A 16994-nucleotide genomic window follows, 5' to 3' on the forward strand; every position below is an offset into this window, starting at 1 on the left:
TATTTTTATTTTTAAAATTCAATTGACATTTGTTTGTTTTTTTTTTTTCATTAAAATAAATCAAATTATTGGCAGTTAATTAGCATATAATTTTCATAATTTTTATGACAATAAATTAGTCATTAAAACAATAGTTAAAATGGAAAAAAAAAAATAGTAATAATTTTTTTTAGACAGACAAGAGCATATCGAAACGTTGTTGACTCCAAATTTCATTTTCTTTTGTGTTTTCAATGAATGTCAGATGATTATTGGTGTCAAGAAAAATTAATGTATGAGTTCTTGTTCCATAATTTTCATTGCCATTAATAAATATTGAGCTAAGTCGTTCAAATTCATTTGGATGAGTTGATTCTAACTCTTCATCTGGCAAATGTCTGCAATTTAAAAATAAAATAAATACACAAAAAAATTAATTAACATTTTAAAATACATACTGTTCTTTTAATTGTAAAAATTGAAAAAGTTTTTCAATAAGTTGATCCTCTTCATGAACTTTGGCATTATTAACAATAGATTTAAAAATTTCTTTTCCATTTGTTACTTTTTTATATGGTCGATTGTAAACACTATTACCAAATCCAATAATTACATCATCACATTTTTCTGGACCTTGTGTCTTAATTGAATTGCTAAAATAATTAACATCAATATTTCTAAAACAATTTAAAAAATATATTAATAATTGACAAAGAAATTAGAGAATTATGTCTAAAATAAAATAACATACGAAAAATTAACAGTAACCAGAGTAAATGAATTATATGATTGTTTAGTTTTATGATCATCATATAACTCATTTAAATAATTTGTTGCTGATTTGCTAGATGTGATAAAATTATTAACAATAAATCCACGACCTTTTTTTGATGTGGCAGGTGAATTAGTTGAATCTTCAGGTTGAGATTCTTTTAAATTCAACAATATACCAAGTTTTTTATTATTTTTTGATAATCCTAGCCAGGTACCACCTTGTCTACCTGGTTCTTCATCAGTTCCTGATAAAAATTCATCTGTTAGTAATAATTAATATTGATAAATAAATATTTTTTAATTACCACCAAGACAATTTGCATGATTATCCCAAAAATGAGCTGACTTTGTTGGACGATTATAATATTCATCACGATTTGTTGCAATGATAAGACGATATGATGATGAGTCTGCATTTGGATTACGATAAATAAATAATATACACATTTTAAAAACAAATATTTTTAACCTCAATTGTCAAAGTTTCATTTAACATTAACACAACTTGTTTGGACAATTAATTTTATCAGTCGTTCTCTTGTGATTTAAAAGCTTAAATGAATTATCAATGTTGTTATCAGTATTGTTATCTAGGCAACTGGTATCTTTTTCTTGTCAAGTTAAATATCTACCGTATGTGTTATCAGACTATTGTTTTATTTACAGTTATGACGCACTTATATGGAAAGTTTTTTTTAGCAATAACAACAGTGAAATAAAAAAAATTGATAAAAATTGTGGCTTGAATATAACAGGATATTCAACTTGTTTAAATCAACGAAAAAAATACAAAAAAAAACCAGTTTGTTTATGTAAATTAAATAAACTTAAATAATTAAATTTTAAATGATTTTTGTTTATTAAAATAATAACTAATCAAGTTTATTTATAATTAAAATAAAATTAAAATAAATAAAAACAATGTCACCTTTTTTTAAATTAAGCCTTAAAGTATTATTTTATTTTTCAGATTATTGTTAACAATATTTGTTAGTTAAATAAATGATTAATTTGTTAACATTTTTATATTTTCATTTTCAGGATCAGATGATGATGATTCTGTTGATGTACCAGCTGAATTATCTGTCTTGTCATTATTGATTGTCTTAGGTTTTTTATTTAGCTTATTTTTTTTGTCATCATCATCATCATCACTGCTTGTTAGATCATCAGAGTCAATGTCTTCATCAAAATCATCAAGGAATGTTTTTCTTTTAACTCCTTTTTTGGCATTACTTGCTCCAGCAACTTGTTTAGTCTCTTCAATAATTTTAGCCATTTTAAAACCTTTTTCAACAGCATCATCAATTTTATCAGTAAGAACTGATCTTTCGTGTTCATAATTTTTATCTTTAAACTCGTGTCTTGGTTCAGCACATAATCTTTCTAATTTTTTTTTTTTTCTCTCAACAGCTTCTTCTTTACGAGTATCTTTTTTTTCCATCCAAGCTTTTAAACGTTTTTCTTCATTAATATCACGAAGACGACGTCCACTAAGATCTCTACATGCTTCACGATTTGTTGTTTTTTCAATTTGTGCTCCAATTGCACGAAGCATTGAACCAAATCCTCCTTTACCTCCAACAAGTTTTGGTAATATTGTCAGTGATCCTTGAAGTAGTTGCTCATCATCTTCAACAGTTCGACCATTTTTAAGAGCATAAAATTGTTCTTTTGAAAAACCCTAAGAATTAAAAATTATTAAATTTATTAACAAACATTATATTAATATTTAAAATTTCATAACATAAGGTTATGTTACTTTTTATTTTTTTTTTTTAATTTAATTTTAAGACATGTCTTTGGAAACTCTTGAAAGTAAATCAAAGTAATTATCATGATTTTTTGTTTGTCTGATTTAAATTGCTTACCAGGTTTTCTAGGTGTATCCACATTTCCAAAAGTGTAATACCCTTTGGGTCTGTGAAAATTGTTTTGCATCCATGGCCACTTTCCAATTTTACTTGCAACATTTTTATATAATTTTTAATATAAACCCTTTGATAAAATTGATATTGATAAGTACTCGAGATAGCAGTGTAGTTATATCAATGAAAAATATTAACAATAACAAAATGTTTATGTTTTAAGTGATAAATATTTTGACATCCAAGTTTCAACAACAAATGCAAACAAATGTCATCAGGACATCAGCTGATGACTGATGACGGTCACACTAGAGACATCTACAAAAATCACTTTTAGTGAATTGCCGGTATTGTAGAGCAGAAAAAGAATGATAAACGAATGCATACATGGTGCATTCGATTTCTAGTGCATTCTATAGATTTCATTGCATTCGATATATTTCTGATTTTCTGACCATTTCTAGATTTGTGGGCATTTGTAGAATAGATAACTAATAACTATAGTAATTTATTAGGACCACGAGGCACGATACACCAGTACACACCGACCTGAGCTTCTAAAATGGTAAAAATGTTAAAAAATATATGCTTTTTTTTTGATAAAAAATAGATAATAAATTTATTTTTATAAACTAAGGCTACTTGAATTTATATACATAATTGTATTAATGATAAATTTATTAATATTTAATAAAGGCTGAAAATCTAGAAAAACAAAAGGATGCATCATCAAGTGCTGAAGATGTTAATAAACCTCAAAGACTTTTGTTATTCGAACAATTTATAAAAAAAGTTGAACATTCGATTCTAAAAGTGGATGACTTCCTTAGCAAAATTAGTACTACCTATAAACTTGACATAAAGCCAATGAATATGGAATTTTTAAAATTGGATAAATTTTTTGAGGTATGGGTTTGTCTAATATCTCCACGTATGACAAAGGATAATTCATTGATATTTGATGACGAGACTTGTTTTACAAGACAACAACTTGAACTCATCTATGGAGTAAGTTTTATTCAATGATAGTATTATTATTCATTTGTCACATTGATTAATAAATCCACAAAGTTATTTGCTTGTTTGTTCTATATGCATATAATTTTTAACACATTCATTGATATTTTTTGAAATAATATATTGTGTTATTTATTTACATATTTTTTTTTATATATTGTTTGGGAGTTTAAATTATTTTAAATTAGTAGCAAACTGTTTGTGTTGATAACTTGCAATTATTACGATATTAATTGAACTTTTTTTTTCATTCACAGACCGATTTTGTTAAAACATTCGTAGAATTTTTATTGTCATTACAAACATTTTCTCAGATTGAATTGAAATTATTCACTACTGTTGCTGTATTGAGCAATAATATATACTCTTATACTTTGTCTGCTGCTGGACATTATTTTTTTGATAATGATAAAGATGCACAAAAATTAAAAAATTTTTGTGCAAGTTTTTTTGATTATGACATTTTACCAAAGTTACTAAAATTACGGGAACTTGTTGAACAACACAATAATGCAATTGAGAGGTTTTGTGAAAATTATTGGCCTAAATTAGATATTTCCAAACTCATTGCTTTGCGATTGAATATTCCAATCACTGAGGACATGGTAAAATTGTTACTTAATTTTATTTTTCTTTCTTTTTTTTTTTTTTTTTTTGAAAGTAATGATAAATGTATTTATATTCAATAAAGCGTTCAAGTTCAGTGGATCTCGGATTGATTGCTGAAATTGTTGAAGCACGAAAAATTCATTTATGGAATGGTTGGGCAAATGCAATAACAACTCATATAACGAGACGATTAAGCTTTGCACATGTTTGTCTTGAATCATTAACAAGAAAAGATCAAGCATGTCTCCTAAAACACGGTTTGGTTGAGGTATGGGTTTGTGAAAAATCATGCCACATGCCTATAAATCCAATCGAATTCCGTCCTATGAATAGTTGTAGGAAGCAACTTGAACTTTTGCATGGAGTAAGTATATTTAATGACTTTTTTTTTTACATCAATACACAAATTCAGAAAGTTTGCTTGTTTGCTTATAAAGATTTTTATAAATACTATGACAATTGATGATTTTTTATGGGGCAAGTTATAAAGAGTTTTTTTTTTTTTTTTTTTTAAATGTTATATTAAATGTGTTAAAGAATATATTTGAAAACATGTAAATAATTTTATAATGTAATAATACATATATCTAGCTAATATAATTTTATTGCTTTTAATTTATCTCGAGAATTAAAGAGAAAATTTAATATCTCGTAGTCATAGTAGCAATAGTAATCTCTATCAACAAGCAAACTTTATCTACTTGTGTTGATAAAGTATAATAATTATCAGTATATAATGATGTTATTTTATAAATTTTTTTTTATTTACAGCCTGATTTTGTTAATGCATTTACAGAAACTTTATTGTCATTGCAAGCATATCAATTATCTACACTTGAAATGGAATTATTTCAGGAGATTGTTTTATTGAACCAAAGACCTGGTTTAGTTGACGTTGAAGCTGTACAAAAATTACAAGATCTTGCAATTGAAAAGTTCTCAGCAGAAAGATTAAAAAATCAAACGAATAATGTTGATATTCCAACTCTTGATATTTCACAAATGTTATCAAAATTACAAGCACTTTCTTTACTACACTCGAATTCTCTTGATTGGTTGAAAGAAAATTCAAGTAAAGTAAGTCTTCCAGACTTTTTTTGTGAGCTCTTCGACGTCCCAAATTTTATTTTAAAAAAAATATGAAAAAATATTACAAAAGTACTTTTGGATGATATATACTTTTTCATTTTACTGGAACTACCTCACGTTTTTTAAATATACACAGAATAAAATAAAAAAAAATCAAAAGATGAAAATTTTATTGGCTTTATTATTATTTTGTAAAAAATTATTTATTATTTCATTTATATTTAGTTTATTAAAAAATGAGGGCATAATTATATAAATTGAAACCTTTATATTCATATAATTTATATTAAATTATTAAATTCACTTTATTATTGACGGAAAATAGACGTCAAGCATAGAAAAAAAAAATCCTAGAAAAGAAAAAAATTAATATTTATCATTATTATTATTATTATCATCGAATAAATTATAGATAAAAATAAATAAACATATAGGCATAGGCATTTGTGGCAATTTGTGGGCATTTGTAGAAAATAGATAACTATAGCGATTTATTAGCACCAAGAAGACTACAGACAGATATATATTTTAAATAATAATGAAAGTTTTATTAATTTTTTTGAAAAAATGTCTTGCATACATATAATCTTGATACTAAACAAAATATGACGGAACAATGGTTTGAGAATTCTCATTTTTAATTTTGTCGATTAGTATTTATTTGTTGAATCATTATTCCAATTCATATTCAAGACAATTGTCTTCATGAACCGGTACAACAATTGCATCAGCAGCAGATGGTATAAAAAGCATCAAATTGCGGAGCAACACGTGGTAGTTGATGTGGAGTATTATATATAGTTGATTGGAATTTATGTTTAAATTTCGATGAGCAAGATAATGATTATAATATTCCACATCAACTACCACGTGTTGGTCCGCAATTTGATGCTTTTTTACAATTTTTGAGGGATGTACCACATGCAAATATGATACAGCTCGCTTACTTTTATCAGATGGGGCTGATATTTACAATGTAGTTGGTCTTAAAGGAGGAGAACAAGTTCAAGGTAGACAACAATTCGAAATGATACAGTTGTTCATGAACATTTGATGCATCAAGGAGGACAACAACCACAAGTAGCGCCTCGTCCATATAGGCACCACGTTCAAGATATGCTGCTATACTTATCCCACAACCTTTGATTTATCAAGGAATATTAATTATAATCGTTCATGAACATGAAATTAATTAATTAATCAATTGATTAATCGTTTATGAAATGTTGCAATCAACATTTATTGTTGATAATTCCCTGGTGAAAATTTTTCTCCGTCTTTTTTCCACCTTTCTCCGTCTTTTCTCCATTTTTTTCCGAAAATGACCCATAGTTGGAGAAATGGCGAACAAATTTCTCGACCATTTCTCCGTGAAAAAAATTAGTAAAATTAATTATTTTTTATCCGTAAAAGTTTGTTTTAATATTGAGGTAAATAAATATTTCCCCCATAAAAAAAAAAAAATATATTTCATTTGTTTAACACTGACCACTCATGAATAGAAATCCATCTTGAAATGAGAATTTCAAATTTAGTTAAAAATTCACCTATTTTATTTATTCATTTGTATAATTAAATTTTTTAAAACTCAATTTTTTTTTCCTCTGAAAAATTCATCTTAAATGTTTAATAAATAAATGAAATTATTGATATAAATATGAAATAAAAGAAAAAATATTTATAATTTAATTTATAGTTTCTTTTTCTTTTTTTTCTTTAACTTTTTAATTATTTACAAATTTAATATATAGTCCAACAAATTAAACTTCAAGATGCAAATGTAGAAATGATTTAATGATAAATATAATTATCTAAATTTCAAGAAATTAATTTATAATTTTTGATTGATTTTTAAGCAACTTTTACATGAGATTATTTTAAATTTTGAAAGTTTATTTATAATTTTTACTTAACCATATGCATTTCCTTCTTTAATAAATTTAAATATTTAAATAAGTAGATTTTTGATGTCACCTACATAATATATATTCAAAAATACGTCAAATTATTAGACCTTACATAAAGTAGTAACCCAACAAAGTACTCCATTGAAATTTCACTCAAATATTTTCACAGTGTTATTCTACAGATTTACAGAATTTACTTTATGTAAAAAAAAAAAAAATTTATGTATATCTCCCTTCTTAATCTATCAATTATTATCATTCTAATAAATATTAATTATTTAGTAAATAATATCATATCATGGTCGTTAATCAAGCCTATAGAAAAAAAATCTTATAAAGAAAAAAATTAATATTTTTCATTATTATTATTATCTAATAAATTATAGATAAAAATAAATAAACATGAAATAATAATTCTGTAGAATAAATTTTTTTTTATTCATTCAATTAACAAAATAACTTTACAAAAATTACATCAAGTTAGCTGAGATTTTTTTGTTTAAATTATTATAAACATTTAACAAAAAACAAAATCAAAAGTTACGATATTATACTTAATAAATCATTTGATTTAGTTAATTTAAACAAATTGATTAATAATTTACGCTCAGGTATTTCAAGGTATTTTCAATTCAAATAATTAATTAGAAAAAAAAAACAAAAAATAAACACAAGTTTTCTATTTTTTATAAAACAAATTTAACTCAATTATTATTAATTTTTTTTATATTTTTAATAACAAGTTAAAATATAAAAAAATCAATTAACAATTGCCGAGTAATTCATATTTAATTGAAGAAAAAATAATAATAAATTTTATGTTTATTTTTTTTATTTTTTTTTCTAATTAATTATTTCGAAAACGACCTAAATTCACTTAACAATTAATTCTTACAATCAATAACGTAAAAAAAAATGATAACAAACAATTACTTACGTACGATATGAATTAATAAAAAAAAAAAAAAAAAAATACATTAGCGTCTTATTGAATAATTAAGTATTCGTGTTTGAGTTTAATGGAAAAAAATTGACTACTTATCAGTCCTATCGTTGACGAAAACATTATTATTTTATAATTAAGATCGTGTAAATACTAAATGGAATTGTCTAAATAACATAAATAATTGTAAATAATATTACAATTTTTTGTTGTTGTTAAATCATCATCAACAATATCGTAAATTGTACTTTGACAAAAAAAAAAATTATTGTCTTTTGATTTTCATTGCCTCCAGGGATTTCTTAAAATTACTATTTTAAGCTAATATTTTTCTTTCACGTATCTACAGTATGTACTTGACAAAAATACATATACATTTTCATTTTTGATTATTTGATTTTTGATTTTATTGCCTTTATAAAATCTAATCTTCAAAGCTTATTTTTATTTTTGCAATTCTTATGCAACTTATGTATTATATTTTCTTTTTTTCTTTGTATTCATCAATAGATGTTATTTAATCTAAAAAAAAAAAAAGAAAAAAAAAAGAAAAATAATAGTAATAATAATAAAAACAATAATATTGTATTAATTTAACAATCGCTAAAATCATTGACATTAAAATTAGCTAATTTACGTAAATCATTTGGTATTAAATTATACAAAATTTTAGCATAATCTTTTTTTAATATTTCAAGATTTTTTTTAGTCAATGCAAGTGGCATATCACATGGTTCATCTTCAAATAATTTTTCTAAATTTTCAATAGTTAACCATTTAAAAAAATAAACAAGATATATATTTGATACTGGACGATTTAATTGATGTGGATAATCAAGCTCTGAATAATAATCAATTTCATTAATATGTTTTTGTAAATTTTGTATTATTTTAACTAAATATTTATTTTCATATTTATGATTACTATTTAAAACAACAACACGTTCATCAAAAAACATTTTAAATCTTAATCTTTTTAATATAATACCATAAAAGTCTTGATTCTCTTCAATACAAATAAATACATATTCATCTGAATTATGCTTAGCACGATATGATTTTTGATATTTTTTTAAATCATCAAAGCTTGAATTTAATGGCATTATTTTAAAACAACCACGAAATTGATCATCTTTTTGTTGATAATAATAATAATCAAGTAAACAATGCATTGCTTTTTCAGTTAATAAATCATCGCCTAATAATAATTCTAAATCTTTTATACCTAAGCTATTGTCACTGTCATTATTATCACCACCATCATCAACTTTATTAATATCATCATCATCTTCATTATTACTACTACTATTATTATTATTAGTATCATTATTAACATCATTATTAATATTAACAATATCATCGCCATCATTATTACTACCACTATTATTATTACTATCATTATTAATATTGATATCATTATCATTATCTCTACTACTATTATTGTTATTAGTATCATTACTATTACTATTATTATTATTAATAATATTATCATTATTATTATTATTGTCAATATTTATATTTACCTCATTTTCAATTTTATTATCTTCATGGTCATATATTTTTTTATCGTCTATTTTATTTTTATTTTCTTCTTCTTTTTCATTATTGTTATTATCATTATTATATATTTTATTTTTATTATTTTCCTCATTTTCATAAATTTTTTCATCATTATTTAAAATTTGACTCGTTGATTGATTATTATTGTTATTATTAATGTTATTGTTGATGATTATATTATCGTAGTTTGATTCAACAAGACGATTTAACCATGTTGATTTTGGTTTTCTTGGTATTTGAATTTTTACATTATTATTATTGTTATCATTTGGCTCCACAGAACTTATGAAATTATTAAGATCAACGTTGTCCTTGTCGGTTTCTGAATGTTTTAATTTTGTAGTAGCTGTAATATTTTTTTTAAATATTAATACTAGTTTTATCTTATCTTTTGTGGTATTTTTTAAAATTTTTTTTGATAAAAAAATAAAATAAAATTAACTACGTAAAAAAAACTTACCTGTTGACTCAGATATTCTGTTAAAACTATTATTATCACGTGAATAATTTAAATCACTCAAACATATTTCATCTGGTTTTGAATGTAATCTCGAGTAATTATCATCATCATCATTACCAACATCGTCATCATGAGGTGATGAAATTTTAGTTTTTTTTGATTGTTTATTAAAGCAATCGTATGTTTCAGCTGGAAAAAAAATAATATAAATACGCAAAATAAATTTTATATTACAGACTATATTAATAATAATTAAATAAATAAAAAAATATATTTATTAGTTTAATGATAAATTAATTATACCAGTTAGTTCAGGCGGTGATTCAGACTCACTTTCACTCGTTAAATATTTTGATGAATATCTACTTCTTTTTTTTGTATATCCATTTAGTAATAATTGATTTGGAATTATTGATTTTCTCCATATGTCTTTTAGTGAGGGTGATTTTGGACACGACAACCATAATGTATTATTTCTTCTAAAAGCAGCACAATCATCAAGAATTTGTTCAGTATATTTACCCAAAAAATCTTCAATAATCATATCACTACGTATACTTGGTTTTTTATAAACTCTACTCTTAATATTTCTCGATATTTCTGGATGATTTTCTGGAAATCTAAATTTATCCTCAGCATTGTCAGCAACAAGTGCACGTATCAATCGATTATAAAGATTTTGATTACGATGCAAAGGCTGACGAACCCACTGTTAAACAAAAAAATTAAATTTAATTATAAATTAACTATAATATCAATAATTATTATTATAAATATTAAGATAATAATATATTGTTTATGAAAAATATTAGATAATAATATGACACGTGATATTTAATGTTAATAACTTACACTTTTATGCGGCGAATTTCTCTCAACAAACTCTGACGTGTCGATTCGTAGATCCATGATAATAAATTGATATATTTTTTCAACTAAATTTATATTATTTTATAATTATTATTTAATATATTATTTATATTTTTAAATAATATGACATGTCTGTGTCTTGATGACAAATTATTATTAGACACTTTAATAAATCTTTAGACAAAAGATTTGATTTATTTTATATTTTTTTTCTGAGTTTATTTTACTTTTTTTTTTTTTTTTCTTTTATGCTAGAGCGAGTAGGTTAGGTTCCTCGTGGCAAATGCGTGTTGTTGCTGCTTCCCGCGGCCGATGATAACAAATAAACACGACATCTAATGGCAAATATGCCTTTGACAAAATGAATCACAGGTGTGTGTATATGTGTGTTTTGTATATTTTATATTTTTATTATTTATTCTCCATCAGTCATAAACTCATAAATTATTATTATCGTGTTTCCAAATAATAAAATTTATCAAATTTATAACTTGTATTATTTATTTTTATTTTTTCTTTTTTAAATTTTATTGTTTTTAAATTAAAAATATACAAAAGTTTTATCTTGTTTAAATTTTATTTGTCATTGTGTTTGGAGTCGAAATAATAATAGAAAAAAGTTAGGTTAGTCATGCTTGAATTTTAGAGAGAAAAAATAATATATAAATAAAATTAAATTTATGAAAATAATGATTGACAGAGAATTATTAAAATTATGGAAAATAAATATAATGCCAAAGAGACAATTAATTTATTAGATTTATTGTCAGAAAGTGATAGTGATTTATCAGATATTATTGAAATACAAAAAAAAAAAAAAGTTAAAAGGTAAATTGTATGTTGTTGTTGATATTATTTTTACAATTATTAATATTTATTTATTTTTATTTTAGAAGACAAAAATTTGTTAATGAAAGAGTTAAGAAAAATAATAATACATGTAATTGTATTAAATCACAAACAAAAATAATAACATTATGGTTTGCAACATTGTTTATAATTTTCTGGCTAATTGCATTATCATGGCTGGCAATAATTCTTTATGGAGAAATTGGAAAAATGGATACAACAATAAAAACTGGTAAATATTATTTAATTTATATTTTTGTTAAAAATAAAATTTCAATTTTAACTAGACATTTTTAAATTCATCAACAAATAAGATTAATTTTTTTTTTATATCAACTGAATAAGTTTAAAAAAAATAATTATTTATTTATATTATTCTTATTTATTCATTTATAAAAAAAACATATTAACAAAAAAATTCATAAAAAAGAAGATCAATGTCAGACAAGACGCGCGTCGTTTTACCTCCTTCTATTTACTCCAATAGTCCTTTTTACCTCCTCTTTATCCTCCCACACACACACACTCACAAATTTGACCTGTAACAATTTATTAAAACTATAAATAATAAATATAAAAATTTAATAGCTTTTAAACAAAACAATAACATAAAGAATTACTCATTTTTAAAGAAAAAATTTGTACATGAAATTTTTTTAAACTAAAAATTTGTTATTAATGTTAACAGCAAGTTACAATTTACATATTGTTTATGAAAAATAAAATATTATTATTGTCGTAACAATATCTTGATAACATAATGTTGTTTTTTTTTTTTTTTGATTATTATAAATTGCTATGTGTTTATTTAATAAATGATAAATTACTTATTGATGCTAAAAAATCAAAATTTTCATACATGTCGTATTAATGTATTACAGTATGATAATGTCAAAAGATTAATTCACGTTTGTTTGTAATATGTACCTCTATATCTCGCCCACCTTTAAAGTCGATATCAAAACCACTTGAGTTGATATATACTGTGTGAGTTGAGTACAAAATCGACGCACCACACAGTAACATTTGTGATGCGCTTGTAGGTGGATGACAAAACCACCAACGTGATTGATAAACTCTTATTTAAAAATAAATAATCTGTCAATAAATATAACAAATAAATACAATACATTAAAAAAATATTAACAATAATAATTATAATCAAATAAATACATCAACTCTAGCTCAAAAATAAAAAAAAATAAAATTATCAATTTTAAATTCTATTGTTAGTATAAGTACTAAAAATAGCTTTATCTAAACTACGTGATGATTAAAAAATTGGTAAATTTATTGTGTTATTATGTGGAAAAAAAAAAAAATAATATATAAATAAATTTGAAATATAAAATACGTGAAGGTGCGATCGATATAGTACAGCAAGGGAAACTAGTCATCCCCTCTTTTATTTCTATCTCAATTAAATAAATATAATTTTTTTTATTTTTTAATTTATATGTCAATATTAAAACTTGATCATCTTATCAATTATAAAAAAATATAAAAATCAGGTTGATAAATATTTAAATGACAATCTATTTACAGAAAAATATATTTAAATTTATATTTTTAAAAAAAAACCAGACAGAAAAACCTTCACACAGTTTTTTTTTTTTTTAAATCGAAATCCTGACCGGCTTTTTTTTTTTGATACATAATAAACAAACAAATAAACAAATAAAAAATAAATAAATTATCAACGTGACGTGTCTAGATTATCTGTTATTTTTTGTTAATTTTCAATTTTTTTTTTTTTTCTTATTTCGTCAATTCCATAAGCCGTATCTTATCGAATCTCAGGGTCACATTAGCATCGGTCTGACTAGCAGTCGACTCATTTCACTGATTGTCATTTTAACCATGTGATTATGAAACTTGTGTATTAAAAAATAATAATAATATTAGTTAATAATAATTCAAATGAAACACGAATAAAATAGATTATCATCGTTAATATTATTATTGTTATTATTAACTATTTTAAAACGTAGCTTAATATTTTTTTTTTTTCTTCATTTTCATATCTGCTTTTTTATTATTGTTATTATTTTTTTTTTCAAATAAAATTAAGTTATACTTTGTGTGTTGAGTTGTCAATGTTGTGTACACATAGACGTATGTTACCTGCTGATACGATAACACCAGGTTCAACACACAAAGCTGTTAAAAGAAAATTTTTTTTTATTTATTTACCATAAAATTAAAAATTGTTAATTATTGAAAAATATTTTATAAATTAAAAATCATTGAAAATGAAGAGAAAAAAAAATTATTTAAATTAAATTTTTGTATTGTTTTTTAAAGGAAAATAATCAAGTTAAATGATAAGAATTTATTATGATGGAAATGAAAAAACCAAGGTGACTGAATGTGCGCAGAAAGTTGAAACATTTTTTGTGTTATTTATTTGAGTTTTGTTGTTTTTTTTTTTTTTTTTGAATATGATTATTATATAGGTCATTTTTAAATTTAACATTTAATTATTTATAAATAAAATATTGTCAAGTATATTTGGAGATTATTTGAATAATATTAAAATGGACTCGGTGGCGGTGACAGTGCCACTTCGTCCTCCGACGAAAAAAATGAAAAAACGTAAAGAATTAGATGCATTAGCACCTTCACATGTAATCTCCAGAAGAACATCTGGCAAAAGAAGTTCACAGGTAATTTTTTTAAATAATTATTTCTAGTATTTGTTGAGTTATATAATTTTTATGTTTATTTGATTTGTTAATAGGAGTTATTGACTGACAGCAGTGATGAACGTTCGGAATATTGGAATGTATCAATACGTGGTAATCGTAAAGCTCGAGCTAGACGAGGACGTTCATGTCCAGGTTTATTTCGTGCATGTAATGCATTTTTTGGATGTGCATCTGTATTAGCAACAGCAAGTCTTATTTGGCTGTTTATTGATGTACGTCAACAATTAACATCACTCAGAGTTGAAGTGGACCAAGGTACTGACAACCTGGAGACGTCCAACATCATTCTACAGAAATTTTTACAACAAAATGTGTACTTAATTTCCCTCAAAAACATAATTCCCATCCTAATAAAATACTTTTAGGTTTTTTTTTCTTTTGGTAAATTATTTTGCTAAATTATTTTGTTTATTTTTTAGTTTATTTTTTGTGTTTCAGTTATAGCAGGTAGCGATGGTGTTCAGGACACTCTTCAAAAGTGTCATTCACTCTCCAAAGAGCTTCAAAACAATCAGACATTTTTATACACCCAATTGGCAGATGTCAAATTACAAATTGCCAATTTTACAACACAGGTAAAAGCTTCAAAATATATTTAATTGTTTTTTTTTTAATTTAATTTTTAATTGATGATTTTTAGTTGTCAAGCCTACAGCCAGAACTTCATCAAGTTCAAGAACTTTTAAATCGTGCACCAGAATTAACAAATGTTCCAAAAGATTTAAATAATATATTAAATAGTGTTGCAACATTTGGAAGTAAAATTGAAGATTTAAAAAGTACTGCTGATGGTTTAAAAATTGTTGATCAAAAATTACAAGATGCTCAAAATATTATTCAAAATAATATAACAGAAATTAAGGTAAATAAATTGTATAAATTAATAAAATATTGATGAAAAAATGTAATATTATTTTATAATTTTTTAGACTTCATTGACTGAACTGTCACATATTACACGTGGACCAGAATTATTAACAAATGCATCAAAAATAAAAACAGATGAATTAAGTCAAGCAATATCAAAGTTACAAATTGATTTAACAAATATCACTGAAACATTGACGAAAAAATTAACATGGCTTCAAAATGATCGTGAAAATGACAAGGTAACTATCTAAATTTATCAAGCATTATTTATCAACAATATTGTTTGCTAATTAATTATAATTATTTACAGAAAAAATTGGACAGTATGATGGATAATAATTTAAACGTGACAGTGACACTTGAATCACTTCGTGGACAATGTGCCAAAATATCAGAACATGAAAAATTATTAAACGCAACAATAATGACTGTCAATGATCAGGTAAATATCAATTTAAATAATTGAAAAAAAGCTAACAAGTTATTGATAATAAAATATTAATTTACTGTTTTTTTTTTTTTCTTTCAGGTAAAAAATATTCATACACTTGATCTCAATGCTAGAATAAACAAGATGGAACAAAATTATAGTCACTTGAAAAATACGACAGATGTGATATTAAATTCAATAAATGATATAAATAATAATTCAAAAGTCAGTGGACAAGGTCAAACAACTAGAAACACAACACAAAGTTGAATATAAAAAATATATTAATTTAAAAATAATGATAAATAAGAGAAAAAATTAAAAAAAAAAAAGTTTAAATAATTTAAAAATACAGAAATAATAAGATATGTATAATAGACACATGAAAAATGTGTATTTGTATATAAACCATAATTTAAATTATTTGTTTGTTGTTTAAATTAACAAAATAAAATTAAACAAAAAACAAAATTTTTTAATTTTAAAAAATTACTTATAAATATTGTTCATTTTTTCATATAAATTAAATTTTTTTTTTTTTTCTTTTTTCTCTTTTTCATTGATTTAAAAAAAAAGAGTATGTTATAATTTATTTTTTTTTTCTTTTAAATTACACTTGTTTCTAAAAACTATTAAATTAACGTTCTAATAATCAAATTAATTTAACAACATAAATTTTCTTATTTTCCTTTATAAATACATAATTTATAAATCAATTTAAATAATCATCTGTCGAGTTATTTTCGAGGACAAAATGAGTAAATTAATAAATCAAGAATAAACTGGACATTGACATTGAACATATCAAGTTCAAGATAAGTAAAAAAACACTAAAAAAAAATCAAAAAATACATCTACAATATCATGACAATAAAAATAATAATAACACTCAATTGAAAATACAACAAAATTTAAAATTATAATTTTTTTAATGATTTCCATTGAGATAGGGCTTGTCCGGTATGCAAAATAATAACAACAATATTATGAAAAGTGGGAGGAAAGTGTATACAAGGAAATGAACAAAGGAAAGAAAAAAAAAAAATATTTTTTTTTAGTTT

At 23.3% G+C, this 16994-nt stretch overlaps 5 protein-coding genes across 5 annotated transcripts; 3 read left to right on the top strand and 2 right to left on the bottom strand.

Moving 5' to 3' along the window:
• Positions 1-7: 7 nt before the first annotated feature.
• LOC122853038 (transport and Golgi organization 2 homolog) lies at positions 8-1459 on the bottom strand. The gene is made up of 4 exons (XM_044153244.1): positions 1059-1459; positions 731-998; positions 438-656; positions 8-377 (listed from the first exon to the last, which is right to left on the bottom strand). Exons 1-4 carry the CDS (start codon positions 1198-1200, stop codon positions 170-172), a joined length of 837 nt encoding a protein of 278 aa, XP_044009179.1. The 5' UTR covers positions 1201-1459; the 3' UTR covers positions 8-169.
• Positions 1460-1682: 223 nt separating this feature from the next.
• Positions 1683-2914, bottom strand: LOC122853039 (replication stress response regulator SDE2). The gene is made up of 2 exons (XM_044153245.1): positions 2625-2914; positions 1683-2437 (listed from the first exon to the last, which is right to left on the bottom strand). Exons 1-2 carry the CDS (start codon positions 2724-2726, stop codon positions 1760-1762), a joined length of 780 nt encoding a protein of 259 aa, XP_044009180.1. The 5' UTR covers positions 2727-2914; the 3' UTR covers positions 1683-1759.
• A 73-nt stretch (positions 2915-2987) lies between these two features.
• LOC122851070 lies at positions 2988-5390 on the top strand. The gene is made up of 5 exons (XM_044150120.1): positions 2988-3186; positions 3318-3629; positions 3896-4243; positions 4330-4611; positions 5019-5390. The coding sequence occupies exons 1-5, from the start codon at positions 3184-3186 to the stop codon at positions 5388-5390; spliced, it is 1317 nt and encodes a 438-aa protein (XP_044006055.1). The 5' UTR covers positions 2988-3183.
• Positions 5391-11653: 6263 nt separating this feature from the next.
• LOC122853042 lies at positions 11654-14312 on the top strand. The gene is made up of 3 exons (XM_044153249.1): positions 11654-11904; positions 11970-12157; positions 14230-14312. The coding sequence occupies exons 1-3, from the start codon at positions 11792-11794 to the stop codon at positions 14235-14237; spliced, it is 309 nt and encodes a 102-aa protein (XP_044009184.1). The 5' UTR covers positions 11654-11791; the 3' UTR covers positions 14238-14312.
• Positions 14230-16973, top strand: LOC122853040. The gene is made up of 7 exons (XM_044153246.1): positions 14230-14591; positions 14666-14888; positions 15072-15208; positions 15274-15495; positions 15563-15742; positions 15814-15945; positions 16033-16973. The coding sequence occupies exons 1-7, from the start codon at positions 14463-14465 to the stop codon at positions 16201-16203; spliced, it is 1194 nt and encodes a 397-aa protein (XP_044009181.1). The 5' UTR covers positions 14230-14462; the 3' UTR covers positions 16204-16973.
• The last annotated feature ends 21 nt before the right edge of the window (positions 16974-16994 follow it).

Source organism: Aphidius gifuensis, linkage group LG3 (genome assembly GCF_014905175.1).
Source record: "Aphidius gifuensis isolate YNYX2018 linkage group LG3, ASM1490517v1, whole genome shotgun sequence".
Classification (NCBI taxonomy): Eukaryota; Metazoa; Arthropoda; class Insecta; order Hymenoptera; family Braconidae; genus Aphidius; species Aphidius gifuensis.

What these genes read in the sequence shown, in the direction of transcription:
- LOC122853038 (XM_044153244.1), bottom strand. Translation starts at nt 1,200, where the DNA reads ATGTGTATATTATTTATTTATCGTAATCCAAATGCAGACTCATCATCA. An exon ending in TCATGCAAATTGTCTTGGTG is followed by an intron (nt 999 to 1,058) that starts GTAATTAAAAAA and finishes AATTTTTATCAG; the next exon opens with GAACTGATGAAGAACCAGGT. An exon ending in CTGGTTACTGTTAATTTTTC is followed by an intron (nt 657 to 730) that starts GTATGTTATTTT and finishes AAATTGTTTTAG; the next exon opens with AAATATTGATGTTAATTATT.
- LOC122853039 (XM_044153245.1), bottom strand. Translation starts at nt 2,726, where the DNA reads ATGTTGCAAGTAAAATTGGAAAGTGGCCATGGATGCAAAACAATTTTC. An exon ending in GGATACACCTAGAAAACCTG is followed by an intron (nt 2,438 to 2,624) that starts GTAAGCAATTTA and finishes TTTAATTCTTAG; the next exon opens with GGTTTTTCAAAAGAACAATT.
- LOC122851070 (XM_044150120.1), top strand. An exon ending in TTCCAATCACTGAGGACATG is followed by an intron (nt 4,244 to 4,329) that starts GTAAAATTGTTA and finishes TATTCAATAAAG; the next exon opens with CGTTCAAGTTCAGTGGATCT. An exon ending in AACTTGAACTTTTGCATGGA is followed by an intron (nt 4,612 to 5,018) that starts GTAAGTATATTT and finishes TTTTATTTACAG; the next exon opens with CCTGATTTTGTTAATGCATT.
- LOC122853042 (XM_044153249.1), top strand. Translation starts at nt 11,792, where the DNA reads ATGGAAAATAAATATAATGCCAAAGAGACAATTAATTTATTAGATTTA. An exon ending in AAAAAAAAAAAAGTTAAAAG is followed by an intron (nt 11,905 to 11,969) that starts GTAAATTGTATG and finishes TTTTTATTTTAG; the next exon opens with AAGACAAAAATTTGTTAATG.
- LOC122853040 (XM_044153246.1), top strand. Translation starts at nt 14,463, where the DNA reads ATGGACTCGGTGGCGGTGACAGTGCCACTTCGTCCTCCGACGAAAAAA. An exon ending in CTGGCAAAAGAAGTTCACAG is followed by an intron (nt 14,592 to 14,665) that starts GTAATTTTTTTA and finishes ATTTGTTAATAG; the next exon opens with GAGTTATTGACTGACAGCAG. An exon ending in TTGCCAATTTTACAACACAG is followed by an intron (nt 15,209 to 15,273) that starts GTAAAAGCTTCA and finishes GATGATTTTTAG; the next exon opens with TTGTCAAGCCTACAGCCAGA.